At 38.5% G+C, this 22,903-nt stretch overlaps 1 protein-coding gene and 1 non-coding gene across 2 annotated transcripts; one reads left to right on the forward strand and one right to left on the reverse strand.

The window, feature by feature from the left end:
• The first annotated feature begins 583 nt into the window (after positions 1 to 583).
• On the forward strand, positions 584 to 22,405 carry Ms4a4a (membrane spanning 4-domains A4A). The gene is given in 8 exon segments (XM_047518299.1): positions 584 to 782; positions 7,695 to 7,854; positions 15,089 to 15,217; positions 17,327 to 17,383; positions 18,489 to 18,641; positions 19,292 to 19,393; positions 22,087 to 22,149; positions 22,152 to 22,405. Coding segments are annotated over 7 exon segments (702 nt in total). The 5' UTR covers positions 584 to 782; positions 7,695 to 7,710; the 3' UTR covers positions 22,206 to 22,405.
• On the reverse strand, positions 2,533 to 2,606 carry Trnaa-agc (transfer RNA alanine (anticodon AGC)). Its single transcript has one exon. It is a non-coding gene; the product is annotated as a tRNA-Ala (tRNA).
• Positions 22,406 to 22,903: the final 498 nt, after the last annotated feature.

A 22,903-nucleotide genomic window follows, 5' to 3' on the forward strand; every position in this document is an offset into this window, starting at 1 on the left:
CCAGCCTCCACCTCTCAAGTAACTGAAGTACAGATAAAACTTAGTATTTTTTTTTTTTCCTTTTCATTACTGAGGATGAAACTCGGGAAAACCAGCACAGTATGATTTTTCTTTCTTTCTTTTTTTTTAATTTTGACTCAGGGCTGACCTTAAACTTACCATCCTCTTGCTCAGCCTACCACGTAGCTGGGATTATAGGTGTACATCACAAAACCCTGATAACTTCTTGCCATTGTATGGACTTTCACAATGACTCTCCAACAATGTAATTTCATGCAAATAACATGTTTAAATCATGTATAGTTTTCTATGAAGATCAGAGATAATACAGAACTGTCTGAAAATGTGAAAATGGACTTTCAACGAGGGCTTCTAAATGCCATTAGAGTAGTTTGTGTGTATGAAGAACCTTTCAACAGAGTCGGGCACACAGCAAATCCTCACACCGATACCCACAATAGTCACCACTGTTATTTTCACATGTAAGACTGTAAGCGGTGACCACTGCTTTTTCAGCAAATTGCACAATATCCATACACACCCATATTAGGGACACAAAATCAGTTAGCACTTCTGGCATAAAAGAGGAACTAGCTGTCTTCCTCAGAAATTCTCAGCACAGCCCTTAGGATTTAGAAAAACCACTAGAAAAAAAAAAATGCAGATTTAATCTGAGTCAGGTGTGAAGCGTGGGGAGGTGATTCTAACTGCACAAAGAATCTGAGGTGTTTTCTAGACCCTGGACCCCGTCAGACACAGCCGACGCTGCAGGCAGGAAAAAGGTAAGTCCAGGGATGTCCTTCCTGGGCTTTCAAACTGATGGATTTTCAGTTACTGGCTCTTAGGCTCCTGGGGATAGGAGAAAGAATGAGACAGCTCACATGGCAGAGGCTGGAATTCTGGATTGGGCTGGGTGGAGTTCAACTTTAAGTGTACAGCTGGTGCATTTGAGGAGTGGGTTTGCAGCACAAGATGAAGATGAGGGACAGTCAACAACCTCCTGAAGACCAGAGCTGGGTGTGCATAGGTCTTTTTAGTTACTTTTGTTCTCTAAATTTCTGGGCTCTCAAAAAACTATAAGCAATATTTTCAATGTTTGATTAATCATGCCATATACCTTTAAAACACCCCTTCTTGAGTAGTCTTCATTCTCTGTCTCCAAACTTGTTGTTTTTGTAATTCAACATTTAAGAAAAGATCTGCCACATGCAGAGTCTGGTGGAGATGGCTTGGGGTAAAGGCAGGGTTCCCAGCGGAATGCCCTTCTGCTGTCCTGCCATCGTCCGTGCTCTGACCTAGTTCTCCAGCCATCTTTATCACCTTGCATGGTACATCCAAGCCACGAACTGAGGCTGCTCATGAGGAAGTCTCCTGATGGAAAATACTTTGAAGATTCTTAGCATTGTGGAGATCACAGAGAAGATCCGGGGAGACTATGCCCGATGCACTCTCCCTTCAGAAGAGATGAAAGAAACCCAGAGAGGGAAAGTGACCTGCCCAGAATCACACAAGTTAATGAAAGAGCTGGGACTCCGTTGGATCCTATTCCAGTCTGTGTCCCTGCCCAGGTCACATTTCTATATCACCACTCTTTTCTACTAAAAACCCATCCAGGAGCAAGTCTCCTTTGGGGTCTATATTTCCTAAGTTTGTCAAAGGTGAGTCTAGCCCTTCAGACCACTCTCTTTATGCCTCCTTGGAGATTGTGACCCCTGAGGGGAATGTTAATTCAAAAATAAGGATGCAAAAGATGGGCGGTGGTGCTGATCCACAGGATTTGACAGCCAACAGGAGATGGAGGAGTTGCCTATGTCTCTCCCTCTCTGTACCAGAGGCACAAGTAAGTAAACTGTAATTGTCAACGGTCTCAGGGAGGTCAGTGGCTTCTCTTAGCGACAACTTTAAAAATGTTTAACTGTTTACTAAGAGTAGTGAATACAAAGGAAGTATTGTAAGGATAGAGGGTGACAAAGAGATACCCTCTCCCCCCATGATGTGCATTTTTATGTCACAATTTACATTTTTCTACATTGTGTGTTCCTTTACGACCTATGAAACCTTATATTTGACCATTTTTAATTTTACCCATTGTATTAGTGATAGGAATGATGTAGACACTGCCATTATACTATTGATTATTCTGAATTGGACTCTTATGTTTATGGCTTTTATACCTTCATATATTTTCATGATAGTATTTACCCTTTGGTTTCTGCTTGAATAACTCCATTTAGTATTTCCTGTATGATAAGTCTAGTGATAATAAATTTCCTATTTTCACTTCCCTGAGAAAAATCTATATTTTCCTTGAAGGAGAGTTTTTCTGGTTATAATATTCTTTTTTAAAAAAAATTTCATTTTTATTTTTTTAATTTAGATTCATTGTACACAAATGGGGTACAACTTTCGTTTCTCTGGTTGTACACGAAGTTGAGTCACACGCTTGTGTATAGGGTAATGATGTTTGTCTCATTCTATTATCTTTCCTTCCTCCCGCCCCCTCATTCTTTTTTTTTTTTTTTTTTTTTTTTTTTGCGGTACTGGGGATCGAACCCAGGGCCTTGTGCTTGCTAGGCAAACACTCTACCAACTGAACTATATCCCCAGCACCCCCACCACTCTTTCTTGAGTGGCAGTTATTTTCTTTATTTCAGCACTTTGAATTTATCATCCCCTTCTCTTCTGGTCCTCAGGAATTTTTGCCAAGAAATACACTGGATATATAATCAGGATTCTCTGATATCTGACATGTTTTCTATCTTGCTGTTGTAAAGTTCTCTCTTTGTCTCTGGTCTTGATGTTTTTGTCTATAATATGCCTTGAAGAGGAACTCTTTAGCTTGAATCTCTTTGGCTTGAATCTCTTTGGCTTGAATCTCTTTGGCTTGAATCTCTTTGGGGAACTTGGAGCTTCATGGATCTGGATGTCCATTTCTCTACCAGGACTTGGGAACTCTTCAGCAATTATTTCATTAAGTGAACTTTCAAACTTTCTCCATCTCTTCTCCTACTAGAACTCTCATAATGTGAAAATTTGCTAATGGTATGTTAGATTTTCTTCATACTTTTTCACTCTTCCCCTCATTCTTTCCCCTCTTTTGACTAATTTCCAAAGATGTTAAGTTCACAGATTTAAAACTTTGGCTTGATCTAGTCTGCTCTTGAAATCCCTTGTAGTTTTAAATTTGATTTATTGACATTTTCAATTTTGAGTTGCTGCTTGGTTCTTTGTGATGTATATACGATATCTTTGTAATATATGTATGACATCTTTGTAATATACATATATATAATATGTATAATCTTTGTAATATATGTAATATCTTTCCTGAGTTTTTCATTCAGATCATGAATTGTTTTTCTGATTTCATTGAATTGTCTACCTGTATTCTTTTGTACTCTGAGTTTCCTTAAGGGCATTTGAATTCCTTTTCAGGAAATTCATGTATTTCTAGTTCTTTGGAGTCAGTTATTGAAGAATTCTTGCATTTGTTGGAAGGTGTCATCTTTCCTTGCTTTTTTACTTTTCTTGTGTAGCTGTGTGGATGTCTGCATGACTTCTGGAGCATTCACATCCTCCAGACTTTACAAAGTAGCCTTGCAGGCAAAGGTCTTCACCTGCATGTGAGTCTGAGCATGTACGTCAGGCAAGATGCAGTCATGTTGGTTCCGGGTGGGGTAGCCTTGCAGGCTTCACATGGTTGTTTCAGCTGCGGAGAGCTGGAGTCTTGGGCTCAGGATCTTACAAAACTGTGTCACTTGGGACTTTAGGAACATGTTCTCTCACTGAGGCACAAGTAGATGCAGAGTGCTCACAAATCTGGGGTCTTTGACCCTGAGGCACAAGCTAGCAGCTTGGACCTAGAGACTGGGGATGGAGTTGAGACTTTCTGATCCTGGGGCAGAGGGTGATGCTCAGGATCAGCATGGCTCTGTGGAAGAAGGGGTGCTTTGGAGTTCAGGCTTTAGTGGATTTTATAGCTCCAATTTGAGTCCTAGAAGGAACATGGCACAGTGGCAACTCAGGCCCCAGGGAACATGGTACACTGAACCCTGGGATGGTGGGCATGGCGGTATTCCAAGCTCTGTGAGTCCACAATGGTCCAGGAGAGGCAAAGCTCAGATGTCGGTTGGGTCCCTGGGAAGCATGAAGCACTACCGTAATGAGTCCATTCCCTGGAGATGCGTACCGTCTCAGAGCCTGAGTAGTCCGGTTCCAGGAGGTAGGGAACATGACTTTCTTTCAGGCTGGGGGTTTGGGGTTGTGGAACACTCAGCAAAAGCTCTGGTTCCCTGGGGCATGGCTCAGCACATCACTCCACTTCAGAAGGCACAGTAAAGCTCTGGTTTCTGGTGGAATATGGAGCCATTCCAGCTTGTGTGCTGAGAGACACAACTGTCTAGTCAGCCTTGACTCTAGGTCCCTAGGAGGCAGAACACTAGGTCAACTTGGACACCAGCCATGGGAGTTGTGACTGCCCTAGTTGGCTAAGATTCTAGGTCCCTTGGAGGTAGGGTGAAGTTTAAACTTGCTTCCTGAGGAGCAGGTTACTGAATTCCATAAATTTGAGTGTATCCTAAAAATTAATGTTTGCAATTACTAGAATTTTATTTAGGCTTCTTCTCCTCAGTCTTTCTATGAAATTGACCCTCCTCCTGATTTCCATTAGAAAGGATTGGGGAATGGGGCAGCTACCTGGTGAGTGGGCCCCAGATTATCTCTGGAATTGTGTGACTGTCAAGTGGGCATAACACAGAGGAAGCAAAGCCTCAGAATGTAGGGTGCAAAGGTCACTTGCTCAGAAGCCAGAGGTGCTCCAGCAGCAGTCTGTTTTCTAGAGGTCACAACACAGCAGCAGCTCAGGCCCAGGAGGCTTCTAACCTGGGAAGCGTAACAAGGCAGCTCCATAGACATGTGGACTCTGGGTAGCTCTCTCAGCCTCTGTGAGGACTTCAGGAGTCTCCAACAGCAAACCTTGCAGATGTCCATGGTGGCGAGGTGGGTTGCTGGTGTTCTTCTGCTAACTTATTCTCTCCAGGAAAAATTCCTTCCTGGGTCAGAGCTGGTCCCAATGGGGTGGTAGAGACAAGGTATTTCCTTCTCTTCTCTATAGAGTCATTCTAAATCTCTGTGTTCTACATGATTTCTGCTATTGCTTTGCAGCTTTCCGATGTCCTTCTTTAGTTAATTTCCCCTAAATGTGGTAAATGTGTGGCTTACTTGTTTTGGTTTTTTTTTTTTTTTTTTACAGGAGATAGACATGAGGAGCTCTAGTCAGCCATCATGCTGAATCTAATTATATATATTTTCTTTGTTTTTAAAACTATGACTTCTGGGTGATTTCTTCAGATTTATCTTCCAGCTTACTGATTCTATTTTCAGCTGTGTTGTTATCTAACACACTGATCAAGTGTTTTTTTAATGTCACCATTGTACTGTTTTCATATTTGAGATTTATTTGAAGCTCTGCTGAAAATCTGGCATGTTACTTTTTGCACTTGATATTTCACTTTTCAGTTTCATGATTCAATTTGTGTTTGAATACTGTCAGGTATCACTTAAAAATGTGGATACATTCTGAGAAATGCATTATGAAGTAATTTTGTCATTGTGCAACCTCAGAATGTACATCACCAACAGGTGACTATGAACACTAGGTGATAAGATCTTATGGGACCATCATTGTGTACGTGGTCCATCATTAATTGAAACATCATTATGTGGTGCATGACATATTTGTGATATATTCTACATTTGATTATTCTAATATCAGCACTTGATGTTTCTCATAATTCGGTCTTGTAGTATTGTGGTTTTTGTGCATTTGGTGGTCTTTGATTGTGATGATATACTGAGATGATGCTAATTCATGGACTTTTTGGAAGCTTATATCAAGGATACCCATTTCCTTCTTTGTAGACTCCAATATAAGATTTATTCAGGAAATTTGGCCTTTTGATCTTATTTCTCCTTTACTCTAAGGTTCTCAAAACTATATTTGAGAAGGGAAATTACCACTACCAACTGCTGTACCCATTTCCAGAATTACAAACAGTAATACATGTTTTATACCATAGAAAACGTCTTTTCTTACATAAGTTTACTCTAAATTCTTTAGCCAGCTGGACTTGTTCCTTTCATATTCTCTCTACGTTTCACCTCCAATTTATTCTCATATGATCTTCGTGTTTGACAATCATTTTACCTGATTTATAGAGATGTAGTTGTTTTAAGTTTAAAAGGAAATGGAGTTTTAATTCTGTTTCTCCTCATTGCTTTTGGAAATTTTCTTTAAGAGAAGAAGAAACTGATGTTTTGGTTGTATTCTCATATTTATCTTCTAATCTTAAGTATTTCAATATCATTCATATAATGTGTTTCTTATTAGTTATAAATTTGACTTTATTTTTATTTTTTGAGGTTATACTTATCATTTCATGATTTTTCACTTTGAGCTTTTAATTTTACAGAATTCCATAGATATGAATACTAAAAATCAATGTTTAGATGATTAAAATTTTATTTAGACTTTTCCTCCTCATTCTTCCTCTGAAATCAACCCTCCTTTTCCTGATTTCCATTAGTTTTATTGCTAAGTATCTAATAATGTGGTTCTGTTGATCTATCAAAGACAAAAATAAGTGGATTGTCTGAAGATATCTGAGTTGTTTTCCTGAACATAAAGGATTTGAACAAATTAAGTATTTAAAAAATATCCTGTTACCAATAAGAGAGCACATATCTCCAAACTTGAGACATTTATGAGTCTCAATGAAGAATAAATTATTATCAGAATCAATTTGAGTTGAAGAATCTCAACAAGCTTTGCTTCTCTCAACATTTATGGAATTGTACCTTGAAGCATCTGAATATGGACCCACATGAATAAAATTTTTCAAATTACTGACACCTATCTACATACAACCTGATTGGAGTTATTACTCTGAGCAGAGAAGGAGGCATCAGAATATTATGTTTGATTGCATTCTTGGAAGGACAATTATTCTGTATCCTTACTATGCATTGGCAGGTCAAGATTTAAGGCACTCTAATAAGACAAGAGGTTTAAAATTGTGGTGTCAAAGACATGACTCTGAGCCTTAAGTTCCGTCCTCAAAGTCTGGAGTTTGTAGAACAAAATTCAAGGTTACATAAATCACATTCGGTAAAGATAGACGTGGGAAGGCTTCTAGTTCTGAGAGTGTACCTGTGTTCTGAGAAGGAAAAGGGGATTATGAAATACTATACATAAATGGTAATGCTGATGATTCTGGATAGCTTACTACTCATATTAAAGTGATTCTTCAATGGAGAGGTGGTTGTAACTGATGGAAAAGGCAGAATAGGGATCTAGGTAAATTTGATCACACTTGAAATATGAAATTGAAGAAATTTCCCTAATTGGGGGGATCGAACACATATATCTCAGTTCTCTCCACATTTTCCTCTCTCCAACACTGTCTAAGATCTTGACATCACATGGACATTAGATTCTCTCTTCTTTTCTCCTTCTTCCTCTCTCCCCTCTTAATATGTCTCTTTTTATACTTTCCTGACCTCAAATAGCTATCATAATATAAGCAGGGACTATAGTCCAGAATTTGCCCATAGGGAGGAAGTTGACTCAGATTACCCTGTCCCTCTCTCTCTGGTCACGTCCAGGTCCTCATTCTGAATTGCACTTCTTCTCCTAGGGCTGTTTCTGCTGCCATGGCAACCATGCAAGGAGTGCCACAGACCACCCTGGAGGGGGGCCCTGCTCTGCAGTCCCTGGTGCAGCCAGTCACTCTCCGCTCCTACCTGTGGAAAGATATGCCAGAGAAGTTCTTGAAGGGCGAACCCAAGGTCCTCGGGGTGAGTCACTTGCACGTCTGAGAGAACAGTGGTGTCAACTCACACCTGATCAACCCAGTGCTAAACACTGTCCCCTGAGCCTTGTAGTCTATCCACCAGTGTTAGAGTCTTCAGTGTTCAATTTTCAGGCTTTTCATTTGAAAAACATGTTATCATACTCTATCACATCATGCTTCCGATCCAGCTTCATTTAAAGTGTGATGATTTCAGACCAATTCCAGGAGGTGGGTCACCCAGGGGAGTTATATTTCACCCCAGTGGAAGAGCAACTGAAGAAAAGGCTCGACGTGCTAGCTGAGGTCCCCGCCACAGGCCTGTCTGGTAGTAGATGGACAATTTGTCCCTTTTCTGTCCCTCTGTTTCCTTTTCTTAGCCTGCCTCTCAGATGGTAAAGAATCTTTTACCTTCCAAACACTTCTACCTGGAATCTCAGAAGGATGTGGTTGAAAGAAAAGGAGAGTTTAAATAATACCAGTATAGTGCAGGTTAAGGGATGCTGAATACAGAGGTTCATTTATGTCTCAAGCTTCAGCTGGACTCAATTAATCCTACTTTACAGTCTTTTTTCCCCCTCCTATTAAAAAAATTTTCCATTTTGGAAAACAGTTATTTTCCATAAAATATGTTATTTATATTGACATACCCAAGGTTTATTTTTAATATATTAATAAGTATTCTTTTCTTTTGTGGTGGCACCGGGGATTGAACTCAGGAGCTCTCGACCACTCCACCTCAGGGGCTGCCACATCTCCAGCCCTATTTTGTATTTTATTTAGAGACAGGGCCTCACTGAGTTGCTTAGTGCCTCACTTTTGCTGAGGCTGGCTTGGAACTCATCATCCTCTTCCTTCAACCTCCCGAGCTGCTGGGATTACAGGCTTGTGCCACCCGACTTAATAAGTATTCTTAAACAGACTTTTTAAAGAGCAATTTTAGCTTCACAGTACAATTGAGAGGAAGACACAGATGTATACTATGTATTCCCTGAGCCCATACATGCAATCTCCCACTACCAATCTCCCTCACCAGTACATTTTTTACAATGAACTTTCAGTGACAGACCATTATAATTCAAAATCTACAATACACATTAAGATTCTCTCTCTGTATAAGTGTATAATACATGTATCCACCACTTCAGTGTCAGACAAAGTAATTTCCCTTTTCTAAAAAACCTACATGCTTTGCTGACTCATTCTTTCCTCCCCTCTGGCCCTGGAAACTGCTGTTGTTTTAATTTCTCTATAGTTGACCTTGTTCCAGAAACTCATACAACTGGTCATAGACAACAATTTAAATTAACTATTTAATTAACCAACAAATCAAACAATTTAGCCTCTTAATACAGATGTCTTTCACTTAATATACATTGTTTCCTCCATGTATTTTCATGGTTTGGTAGCTTGTTTCAATTTAGCATGGAAAATATTCCTTTGTCTGAATGTACCACAGTTCATTTATACATTCTTCTGTGGAATGATATTTTGGTTGTAAATGTGAATAAAGCTGCCATAAACAAATGTGTCTGGGTTTTCAGTGGCCATAAATGTTCAGCTCTTTGGAGTGAGTGCAATTGCTGGAGTATATGGTGCTTGAGTCCATTTTGTGTTGTGAGAACAAAATACCTGAGACTCGGTAACTTAACAAGGAAATGGGTTTATAGGGCTTACGCTTCTGGTGGCTAAAAAGTGCAAACTTCATTGCATCCTAATGAGAGTTCCTTGGCTGCATCAGGGCGTTGTGCAGGAGGATAAAAGACAATGGCCATGTACAGAAGAGGTCAAGCACATGCAGTGCCTGAATTTATAACAACCTGCTTTTGTGAGAGCTACCCCTCTCTTCAAGACCGGTATAAACCCTTATGTGGACAGTGCCCACTTGAAATAATTACCTCCCCCAAGGGCCTCACCTCTTCAAGCTTCTGCCACCTATACTCTACCACATTGGGGCCCAAGCTTTAACCGCTCAAACCTTAGGAAGACAAACTGAATCCAAATCATAGTGTATTGTAAGAGTATGTTCAGTTCAGTAAGTAACTGCTAGAATCCTTTTATCAAGACTACAAATGATCATAAATGCTGGTGAGGATGTAGGGAAGAAGGAACACTTATAGACTGCAGAATTGTAAATTAGTACAACCATGATGAAAATCAGTGTGGAGATTCCTCAAAAGACTAGGAACCACCATATGACCCAGTTTGACTATATCTAGGGATTTACCCACAATAATTAAAGTCAGCATACCATAATGATACGTGCGTGCCCATGTTTATGGCAGTGAAATTATGGGACTTAGGTGTCCATAAATGTATGAATGGATAAGGAATGGGTGGTATGTGTGTGTACACACACACACACACACACACACACACACACATAATCACACATAGAGAGTGGAGTTTTATTTAGCCTTTAAGAAGAACAAAATTATGTCATTTGAAGGAAAGTGGATAGAACTGGAGAACATTATGTTAAGTAAACAGCCAGACTGAGAAAGTCAAAGGTCATGTGTTTTCTCTAATATGTGGAAGCTAGAGAGAAAAAAAAAAAAAAGGAAAAAGATGAGGGAATTTCATGAAAATAGAAGGGAGTCCAGTAGAGTAGATAAAGGACCAGAGGAAGGGATGAGAGGAAAGGAAAGTGGGGTTTCGGGGAAAGAAGATGACCAAATTAAGCTATATGAATGTACAAATATGTAGCAACAAACCCACTATTACGTATAAGTGCATTGCAAGCAAAGACCTTAATTGAAAAAAGAACCGTAAGCTGTATTCCAAGTGTCCGCCAATTTGATCATTTTGAACTGTGGTAAGTGAACAGTGTGGACCATGGGTGAGCATCCGGCTGCTCTGCGTCCTCTCCAGAGTTCTGTGTTGTCCGTGCTCTGGGATGGTCCAGTTAACAGTGCTCAGTGGGATCTCACTGTGGCTTTAATTTGCATTTCCCCGTTAACGTGTGATGTGGGGTACCTTCATACATGACTCTTTCATCTTTATATCTCCTCTGGTGAGGTGTCTGTTAAAATCTTTGCCTCTATTTTTCTTTTAACCAAGTTGTTTGTATTCTTATTGTCATGTTCTAAGAGGTTCTTGCATATTTTTTTATAATAATCTTCTGTCATCTATATCTTTTGGGAATATCTTCTCCCAGTCCCCCCGGCTTGCATTTTCTTCTCTTGACAGTATTTTTTTCCTTTTTTTTTTAACTTGTTCTAATTAGTTATACATGATATTAGAATGAATCTAAACACACCATATATAAATGCAGTATAACTTCTCATTCTTCTGGTTGTACGTGATGTAGAATCACATTGGTGGTGTATCATATATGTATGTAGGGTAATAATGTCCAATTCATTCTACGATCCTTCCAACCCCCCAGTATCTTTCACAGAGCAAAATAATTTACTTTGAATGAAATTCAGCTTCTCCATTTGCCCTTTCATGGAAAAGTCTTCCACATTATATTGAAAAAGTGTCCCAAACTCTAGGTCATCTAGATTTTTATCTATGTTATCTTTTAGGAATTTTATAGATTTGAACTTTACATCTAGGTATGTGAATCATTTTGCATTAATTATATTGAAGGATAAATGTCTGTCTATGTTTTGCTTTCTAGTTTTACTAGTACTATCTTTTTTCATTGTATCTTCTCTCCATTTTCAAAGATCAGTTGACTGTGTTTGTGGGCCCATTTCTGGGCTTTCTATTCTATTCCCTTGATCTGTTTTTCTGCTATCCATGCCAATACCGTAGTGTCTTGATACACCTTTATGATACACCTTTATGATATGTTCTAAGGTTGGTTAGTGTTAGACTTCCTACTCTATAGTTCATCAATAAGACATTTGCTATTCTGAGTCTTTCACTTTTCCATATAAACTTCAGAATCAGTTTGTTCATTCCTACTGAATAACTTGTTGAGATTTTGAGATTGCATTGACTATCTACATGAAGTTGGGAAGAAATGAAGTTTCGACAATATTCAGTCTTCCTGTCTATGAACAAGGAATAGAATATCTTCTCAGGCTTACTTAATTCTTTGATCTATCTCATCAGAGTTTTATAGTTTTCCTTGCAGTTTGTATAATTTTTTTTAGACCTATACATAACAAATACCAAATCAATACCTAAGTATGTCATTTTTAAAGTAGCTAATTTTAAATAGAGTAAACCGTGCTGAAGAAAGAATCTCAAAGCTGGAAGACAAAATGTTCAACCTTGAACATTCAGAGAGTATTAAAGAAAAACTAAGTAACCATGATAAGAATATACAAGAATTCTGGGACAACATGAAAAGACCCAATTTAAAAATCACTGGAAGTGAGGAAGACTATGAGGTCTAGGCTAATGGAATGGATAAACTCTTCAGGGAAATAATAATAGAAAAATTGCTGAACCTTCAGAATGAGATAGACATTCAGATACAGGAAGCAATCAGAACCCCAAATAAACAAGATCAAAAAAGAACCTTTCCAAGACACATTATAATTAAAATGCTTAAGATACACAATAAGGATAGAATTCTAAAAACCTCAAGAGAAAAATGTCAGGTCACATTTAGAGGCAAGCAATCAGAATCATTTCTTCTAATTTCTCAGCATCAACTCTACAAGACAGGAGGGCTTGGAATAATATATTCCAAGTCATGAAAGAATGTAACTGTTTATTGTGTTTTAATTTCAATTTCTACCTATTGAAGGTACATTGGGAAGTGATTGACTCTTGTATCTCCTCCAAACTCTGCTATAATCATTTAGGATTTTATTAGTTCCAGGAGGTTTTTGTTGTTTTTCCTTTAGACACTCTACATAGACCATTATGTCATTTATGAACATTTTTATTTCTTCCCTAGTAATATAAACTCCTCTTATTTCCTCATCTTTCTTTAATTTTTAAAAATTTGTTCTAATTAGTCGTGCATGACAGTGAAATGCATTTATATACTTTGATAAATCATACATAAATGGAGTATAATTTCTCATTTTTCTGATTGTACATATTGTAGGACCACATTGGTCATGCAGTCATATATGTACATGAGGTAATAATGTGTTTCACTCTATTATCATTCCTACCCCCTTATGCTTTTCCCTCCCTTCACTCCATTCTACCTAATCTAAAGTAACTCTATTCTTCCATATCTCCCACCTTGCCTTTGTGAATTAGCACCCATATATCAGAGAAAACATTTTACCTTTGGTTTTTGGGGATTGGCTTATTTTGCTTAGCATAACATTCTCCAACTCCATCCATTTATAAGCAAATGCCATAATTTCATTCTTCTTTAAAGCTAAGTAATATTCCGTCATATATATATATATATACATAGATAGATAGATAGATAGATAGATAGATAGATAGATAGATAGATTTATATCACAGTTTCTTTATCCATTCATCTGTTGAAGGAGGACATCTAGGTTTGTTCCATAGTTTGGCTATTGTGAGTTGATCTCAACTCCTTTTCTTCCCATGTTGGTTTAGCTGGGACTTTGGTACAATGTTGAAAGGAGTAGTACTTCCTCACCTTGCCCCTCATCTTAGTGGGAACGCTTTGAGTTTCTCAGTGTTAACTATGAAGGCAGCGGTGGAATTTTCTTAGATATTCTTTAGCTAGTGGAGGAAGTTCCTCCCCATTTCTAATTTACTGAGAGCTTTCATAATGCCTATTCTGCATCTATCAATAGGATCACATGATTTTTCTTCAGTTTATTGATGTGGTTGGTCAGATTAATTGATTTTTAAATACTGAACTTGCCTACCTGGGAAAAATAACACTTGTTACAGAAGATAGTTCTTTTTATATGTTCTTAGATTCAACTTGATAATGTTTTGTCAAAGATTTTAGTATCCGTGTTCATATTTTAGTAAGGATTTTAATGGTATTGATTTACAGTTTTCTTTATTTATTTGTTTATTATTTGGGAGTAATTTCTCTCTGGGTTTGCTCTTATGGTATTGTGTGCTCTTGTAGAATAAGTTAGAAAGCATACCCACTATTTATAGAAAAAAATATAGAGAGAAAATATTATAGAGAACTGGTATCATTTCTTTTTTTAAGGATTTGTTAGAATTTGCTGCTGAAATCTTCTGGAACTAGTGCTTTCGGTTTTTGAGTATTTAAATCATCAAGTTATTCTATTTAATGACATAAGCCTATTTATATCAGCTTATTTCTTATTGTGAGTTTTGATACATTGTGCCTTTGAGGAGTTATCACTTCATCTAGGATATCTAATTTGTAGGAACAGAGTTTCTTATAGTATTCCTTTATTAACCTTTTCATGTCCACAGTTTCTGCAATAATGTTCCCTATTTTGTATCTAATATTTCTAATTGGTATTCTCCTATTTCTTTCATAGGCTGACTAGAAGACCTTTTATATTTTGTAGTCTTCAACTACTGGTTTTATATTGTTAATTTTATTGATTTCTGTTATGATTTTTATTTTTTCGTGTTTATTATTGGGGGTAATTTCTCTCTGACTTTGCTATTATGGTATTGCACCCTCTCATAGAATGAGTTAGCTCATGAGTATGCATAGAATGCATACCCACTATGCATTTATTTGTTCTTCATTTTTCTGGTTTCCTAACCTGAAAGCTCAGGTGATTGATTTTAGATCTTTCACCTTTTCTAATGCAGGCACACATGCTATGAATTTCCCTCTGAGCACTACCTTCGCTACATCCCAAAGGTTGTGATGCACTGTTTTCATTTTCTTTGGTTCCTTCTTAATGCCTTGGGTGTAACTGAACTCCAATTCTTCATTTTTATTTACTGTACTCAAACTCTTTCCTCAGGCCCCAGATTCCAAGAGAATGCCATATTTGCTTCTTGCCCCCATCTAAGTTTTTCCTTCAGGTTACCTCTCCTTGCTAGAATAATAGCTCCGTATGTTCGGGGTGATTCCTGTTCAAGCATGTGACAAAGAAAAGACCATTGTGGTAGGAGAAGCAACAAGAGTATCAAAAAAGTGCCCCTGGGCAGGTTTGGGTATGTTCCTGCTAACCTTGAAATTAATGGGTCAATAATAAATATTCTGAGGGATAATTTTGATAAGTTAGTACATCCACAGTTCTTTATGAGAAAAAAAGTGGTAAGAATATCTGGAAATTCCTCAGACTATATCAAAAGATGGAGGATGAAGGTCACTGAGTGGTTGAATAGAAGTAGCATGGTCATCATTTCAGTGGTGGATGATCTTTTTTAACTTCCTTTGTCATTTCTAGGTTGTGCAGATCCTAGTTGCCGTGATAAACCTCAGCTTGGGGATAATAATGATGACTGCCACGTTGCCCTTCCATGGACCAGACCCCATTTCGGTGTACATAGGGTACACAGTTTGGGGGTCAGTGTTGGTGAGTAGCGTGCCTTCTGGAATACTTGGAGATGACAAAACACTGTCGTTCATAACGTGAGGCTTTGCATGGAATTCTATCCCAACTCTACCTAGTAGTTCTAGAACTTTGAGAAAGGTATATTCTAACTTCCCATGGCTCAGATTTTTCATATTTAAAGTGAGAATGAAAAAACAAAACTCATGGAAAGCTGGATAAGCCAAATATTTAATATTTGTATATTAAATATACAAATTGTATGTAAATCGTTTCATACATGTATTCTTAAATTAGCTATGGGCAATAGTAATGCACTTGCTATTATCCACTTGGAATAATCTAGACTCACTTCTGTAGCAGTCCACACTGTGCTGAAGCTCATGGGAGCCCACACAAAATGAAGGTGTCGTTAGCAAGGAAGAAGAGGAGACATAACTGATAGGCAGGCAATTTGTACTGTCGAGCTTAGAAAATGGAGTTGCTGTCAGATAAGTTTTGATTCATAAGTTTAATGAAAGTAATTAGAATTTTAAAAAATTTAAAAATAGTTCCCTAAAACAAAACACTGGAAGGTTTTTTAGTAAATTGAAAGGGTACATTGAGTGTAAATTATCTTTTCATCTACTGACAAGAGGAAGGTTAAATTGTCTAAAATGGGTCTATGTCAGATCCAGGGAACAGATCAAGTGTTAAAGGATTTCCATTTATCTATAAAATCAAGAATAAGATAGAGTTTTGTGATAGGCCTGCTTTTTTTTTTTATTTTCCTGTCGGTTACAGCAGAAGTGCCAGATTTGAAGAACAGCAAATGCCGATCTCTTGGAAGTTGAGCTACACTTTATTTAGTAATTCGAATGCCAAAATAGCTTTTTTGAAACTCTTTCCAAAATCTGGGCCCCCTACTGAGTTGCACAGTCCTGTCTCCAGTAATCTCCACCAGCTTCTCAGGGAGATTTTTCTTCCTAGCGTGGGTTAAGAAATCGTGACTTAAGAGGGTCTGAGGAATAAAGGATCGGTCCAGTTCTAGAATCACAGACTCTAACCATTCCAATTTTCCACTTCCGCTTTCATTTTCCTTGCATCACCAGGATGGAAACCAGTTTACCCTGTTCATAACTTCTATGCACGTTCAGCGGCTCACTGGGAACTGCAGGAGCTGTGTCTGTCAATTGACTTATAGGAGGACTGCAGGTGTTTGCCACTTGACGAGTTTCTGCTTTGTCAGTAGAAATATTTTTGGTGCTACCTTCAGTTATTTCTCACCCTTACTTCCAAACTTCAGTTGTCAAGTGCCTCCCTTTTCTCCTTTATTTGGTACAAGTACAAAGACCAATTGTACAGTTAGTTTTCTTATTTGGAGCCTCTTCAGTCTGCAGTACAGCCATGTGTCTTGATGAGAATCTTGAAGAATTATCTTCAAACTAACTTTTATTTCTTTTGGAATGGTGGCATGTTTTATTCATATAATCTTTCACATTCCTTAAGTCTAGTCTTCTGAGATACTATATGTAATTTTTTCTATGTTTATTGAATTTTTTCTCATTAAATCTTATTTTTTATATAGAAATACACAAATATCTATAATTCATGTATAAGTTCTGCCAGAGCATATGTGGTATTATGTATAACATACATAATATTGGTATATGTTTTCCCATGTGACTGAAATTTCAATAGTCCATATTAGTTTTTAGATGATATTCTTGGGTGTTGGAAATATAAGTCATATTCATATGTAAATAATAGTAAGTCTAACCTTTCAAATATTTTCTCACCTAAGTATTTTGGTTAATATACTCAGAATAGTATTATATAATAATCCACATCCTTATCTTGATTTTAATTTTGAGGAGGAGACCCTCATATATCCACACTAAACTTGACTTTTAGATGAAGACAGACATTCTATCATGTTATAGAAAATACTGTCCTTCACATTTTATCAACTATATTTAAGTCAATAACTCTTTTAAATTGTATTAAATGTCTCATCAACAATGTAAATAATAGCAATTACCATGTTATTTTCCCCTTAATTCCATGAATTTAATAAATTAATAAGTTTTAGTAAGTTATAATTTCTGATGTTTGTTTAATTTTTTTGAACCAAATTTTTCTTCTTATTCCTAGTTTATTATTTCAGGCTCCTTGTCAGTTGCTGCAGCAATAAGAACTACAAAAGGAATGGTAATATTTCTTTTTATTCTACTTTGGCATCTGAAGAGGAAGGATTTATTTGAATATGCATTCTTCCTGAACATGAATCAAAGGTTGTTTTTTTGATTTAAAAATATCAAGAGATATTATGAATTTTACCTAGAAAGTTCTCTCTTTCAAAAATGGTGGTCAAGTGGCAAGGTACTTCCTTACAAAAAATTTTATGCAGATGTAGAGAATTCTGGAAAAGAAATGTCAGGTGAATTCAGTCATCCCAGTCTTAAACTTGAATCCAGCCCAACAATTGGTTAGGTATTGGAGTGGACTAATCTTTATTGACTTACTGATTAAAATGTGTATTCCAACTCTATCCAGGAAGGATTCGAGTTTGCAATAAAAGAAGTTCACAAAGCACTATTACATAAGAAGCAGCAAATTTAAAACATCACTCTTAGGCCACCATGTCTTTCAAAAACCAATCAAAGGCAAAAGTCCAGATCTCAACAAATATTTTACTGGCTAAAGGCCAGATTTGACTTTTCTTTACTCGGAAGATAAATTTGAAATTCTGAAGCATGATAAATACAGGCCTTCCAAATCTGTCCTTCCTAGTTTCTCCACCAGCGACAGTCATTAGAATGTACCTCGTACAACATTCATACCAAACCTCACACTTGTCTGAGCAATTTCAGTCTCTCGAAAAAGCTTCCATACCTTCACCATGAGAAAATATGGACAAAAGAATACACAGCAGAGAGAGATGATATGAGAGTTGATAAGCAGTTAGATAATGATGAGAGAAAGGTCACTCACCTGTAGCAGAGCAGAGGAGGAGATGGACACGGAAACAGTGTAAAGGACTTTGAAATCCCTCCTGGGGTATTTGGAGTTCATCTCTCGTGCCCAGAGGAGTCATCTGAAGGATTTAATCTTGGTAATAGCAAGATCATATTTTCATTTTGGCAAGAATTTAGGATTGAAAATCTTGAAGGAAAAGAGTCAATGAAGAGATAATTGAAATAATTAAGACTGAGAAGATGAAATGTATTGGGAAAGAGGTGGAGGTTTAAAGAGGTTAATGGAGACCTCTCTGGGGACGTCGCAGGCTGTTTGATTGATTTTCACTTCTTTTTAGGTCCGAGGCAGTCTAGGCCTGAACATCTTCAGCGCTGTGCTGGCTTCAGCAGGGATCCTAATCAATGCATTCAGTGTGACCATCTTCGCCTTCTATTTATATCACTACAGTCAGACATTTGAAAATTGCCAAATGACCAGGTCCATTCTAATAGTAAGTACTTCTTCTTTGCCTGGGATACCAGGGTGGAAGGAAGTATGCAGGGCTCTGACTTTGGCAAAAGCAACCTTCATTAGTGAGGCACCTTGGGAAGTTGGATGTGATCGAGAAATCAGACACTCTTTTATGTAGTCTTCAGGTCTGCCTCTCATTGCTCTTTCTTCTACGTATAATGAGGCCAACAGAGCAGAAAGCAATAGTGACGGAACACATACTCATTTAGTATTTACTGGGAAGAGCATGTTTGCACCATTTTCCTGTTTAATTTTAAAACACTGATAAGTGTGTACTATTATTCCCACTTTTTTAAAAAAAAAGAGGACAGTTTTCAGTTCCTAGACGTCCCCAGGGCTTCCTGAGGGAGCCTGATGAAGTTACATGGTGATTAATAAGTTAAAATTGTCTTGAACATTATCCCACAAGGAGTGATAAATCCAGCAACCTTCTTGACATCTCTTGACATTCTTGCCAAAGTTCAAATTTCCTTTTGAGGACATTTTAGCCTCCACATCCAGCTCCCGACAATTTCTCAATCGTTGTTGTGTATCTTACTACCTTTTTGTATCACTGACAATAGACTGGGGCAAATAAGCTTGGAGCCTCCCCCTCCATTCCTCATGTTCCTTTGTTATGATTTGCTGTAGGGTCTGGATGGTGTGGTGCTCATTTTGAGTGTGCTGGAATTCTTCATTGCTGTGACCCTCTCTGCCTTTGGATGCAAAGTGACCTGCTGCAACCCCAGCGGGGTGAGTATTGGCCTTCACATGAAGACATCTCTACCAGTTTTCTATTACGTGTGGCCCACTTTACAGACCTAGAGGCTTAAGACAGCATATGCTAATTATCTCAGTTTCAAGGCTCAAGAGTCTGAACACAGCTGAGCTGGCTCCTCTGCTCAGGGTCTTACCAGGCTATACTCATGGGACTATGTTCTCATCTGCCACTTTTGGCTCTCTTCCATGCTCGTGTGGCATATTTCACTCTAGAACTCATGACAGCTTGTTCTTTAAGGACAGCAGGAGGGCAAATGTCTCAAGTTCTTTCAGGCTATTTTAAAGAGCTCACATGATTAGGTCAGATTCAGCCAGAATAATGTTCTTTTTGATATACTCAGAGCCAACTGATCACTAACCTAGTCACAGAAGTGCTACCTCATCATATCTACAGGCCCCACCCTTTGCAGTATCTGTCATCTCCCATCAGTCCATTCAAATTACGAAGGTTTTAGCCCTATGATTCCAACGCTTCCCCAAGCTGCCACACTCAAGGGGAGAGAATCACAAAAGTCTGAGCTCTCGAGTGTGATCTTAGAACTCTGACTATCCTCCTTAAAGAGTATCCTGAGTCCTATTCAGAGAGTATTTCACAATGGAGAGGTCCCCCAAGAATTCCGGATTTTATTTCATTACTCAATTATGGAAACCTTCCCTGGACTACTGAAGAAATTCCAGGGATTAAGCTTCTCCACCACTTTTTGAGACCTGCAACAGAGTCTGCTTGCTGCTACCAGAAAAGAAAGACTCACACAGAGAGTAAGCAAGAAATGGAAGGAGAAAGAGACCAGGAAAGAGGCCCTAAAAAGAGTAGAGTGTGTTATCCAGATTTTTCACTGTTGAGACAAAACACCTGAGAGAAACAACTTAAAAGAAGGAAAGATTTGTTGTGGCTCCTGATTTCAGAGGTTTCAGTCCGTGGGTGGTTGGTTCCACTGTGAAGGGTGTGATGGGCCAGTGCTGTTCACTTCATGGGGCAGAAAAATAGAGAGAGACAGAGTAAGGCAGGGACCGGGGACAAGATATGGTCTCTAAGGACACACCCTTGAGGACTTAGTCCCTTCAACTATGTCCCACCCCCTGTAGTTTCCACCATCTCCCAATAGTCCACTCAAATTATGAATGTATCAATAGACTAATCCACGGATAAGGTTAGAGCTCCCTTAATCCAATCACTTCCCAAAACCTCTACCTCTGAGTATTGCTGCATTGGGGACCAAGTTTTCAATACATGAGTCTTTTGGGAAACACTCCAGATTCAAACCATAATATTGAGGGTTCCAGAGAGAAAGTGGCTAGCTGGAGGGACTGCAGCTGGAGGGACTGCAAATTGATTCCACCACTATGGAAAGCGCTATGGAGATTCCTCAGAAAACTTGGAATGGAACTACCAATTGACCCAGTTATCCCACTCCTTGGCTAATACCCAAAGGACTTAAAATTAGCATACTATAGTGGTGCAGCCACTTCAATGTTTATGGCAGCTCAGTTCACAAGAACTAAGCTAGGGAACCAACCTAGGTGCCCTTCAACAGATGAATGGATAAAGAAAATGTGATACAGATACACAATGGAGTATTTCTTTGCCATAAAGAAGAATGAAATTATGGCATTTGCTGGTAAATGGATGGAACTGGAGAACATCATGCTAAGTGAAATAAGCCAATTCCCAAAAATCAAAGGTTAAATGTTTTCTCTGATATGGGGATGATAACTCACAATAAACAGAGGGTAGTGGGTAGGGAAGAATAGGAGTGCTTTGGATTAGACAAAGAAGAATGAAGGGAAGTTAGGGGCAGTGGGAATAGAAAAGATAGTAAAATGAATCAAATGTTACTTTCCTATGTTCATATATGAACACATGACCAATGTGATTCCATATCACAACCTGTGAAATAAATTCCCAGGAAAGTGGGAAGTTGTACTCCAAGTATGTATGACAAGTCAAAATACATTCTACTTTCATGTATAGCTAAAAAGAACAAATAAATAAATAAATGAATAAATAAAACCCAGCGGCTGCTCATTAGCTTCATTACCTGAAGACCCCAGGGTAGGAAAACTCACAGACAAATATAGAACAATAGTTTAATGAGACTACTTTTGTGGTTCTCATTTCTGTTCTTTTGTGCCTCTTTGCCTGCTTTTGAGGCTCTCCCGGCAACACCTTAACAAACACCCCCGCAGAGGAGACAGGAACTAAATCACCTGAAGTCTAATATTGAGTTTTGCATTATTGAGGCCCTAAAAGTGTGAGTTTGGTGATAATTCCTGCCGTCCTGGGCCAGCGTGGGTTTGGTAGGGCTTTATCTGTGGTGGCCGATCCCCATGTGGATGTGCACTGTCCTCATGGGTAACCTGGTTTGGAGGAGCAGCTCTGCGTTTCCCACAGCTCCTCTGTTCCCCTAACTCATCAGGAACCACCATCCACACATAAGGTGGATCCACTCTGAGACTCAGCCCCAACGGTTGGCATCTCAGCCCCAGGGCCACCGCTGGGTGAGGGTCTAGCTCTAGCCCAGTCTGAGGAAGGCCTGAGAGTCCACCAGACTGCTCTGGATGGAACTCGGAGAAGGAGGAGATGCTGCCGCTGATGACCTCAGCGGGGGAGGGACGCCTGAGGTCCTTCTGCCCACTCACCTGTGGCATTCTCATTTATTTCACAGGTCGTGTTCATTATGCCACCAAATCCTCAGGTGGCAGAAAGAGCACCTCCTGCACCTTTAAAGGAAGTGTGACGCCACCGACCCATCAAAAGAAAAATGTTCCAGAAAATCTTTTCTGACTTCAGTGCAAGACTCCAACTTAGGAAAGTACCAGAATCCCACTCTGATCTGTGTGTGTGTGTGTGTGTGTGTGTGTGTGTGTATAAATTCAGAATCATGTTCTTCATTTTCTCCAGGAACTTGACAACTCAATCCTCTGTATCTTTATCAGAATATTAGAAGTTAAATAAATAAATCATGCGTTTAGTGGTCAGCGGAACTTGGACTCTTTTATTTATTCTGGAGACTTCACATAAAGACACTAAATATGCAAAGAAATGCTGACGCTTCTGAAAGGAGAGCTCTATGCACCCTGCATATTTCTGCTTCCTGAGAGTCCTCCTTTTGTTTGACGTCGTTCCTTTACCCACCTTTGGGACACAGTTTCTTTTTCCTTCAAGAAATGTGTATACATGCACCTCCCCCGCTTTTTCTTCTGCTGCTTTCTTTTTCCCATGAAAGGTGACATGGAATAAAACTGTCAGTCCTTGCCTGTGCCTAAGTATTGAGCATAATTATGTGTGGATCAGATTCAACTCATTTTTTCTCTCCCTCTCTCCTGCTACTTCCTACCAGGCAGGATTATATTTTAATCAGATTTGTTTCCAATGCCGTATACAGGATTATGCAATATACCACTTTTAGTAAATCTTCATCAATTACACTTGATTTTGTCATTACAGAGCAAAAGTAATAAAATTAGAAGCAGCTCATTCAT

The sequence above is a fragment of the Sciurus carolinensis genome, chromosome 11 (assembly GCF_902686445.1).
Source record: "Sciurus carolinensis chromosome 11, mSciCar1.2, whole genome shotgun sequence".
Classification (NCBI taxonomy): domain Eukaryota; kingdom Metazoa; phylum Chordata; class Mammalia; order Rodentia; family Sciuridae; genus Sciurus; species Sciurus carolinensis.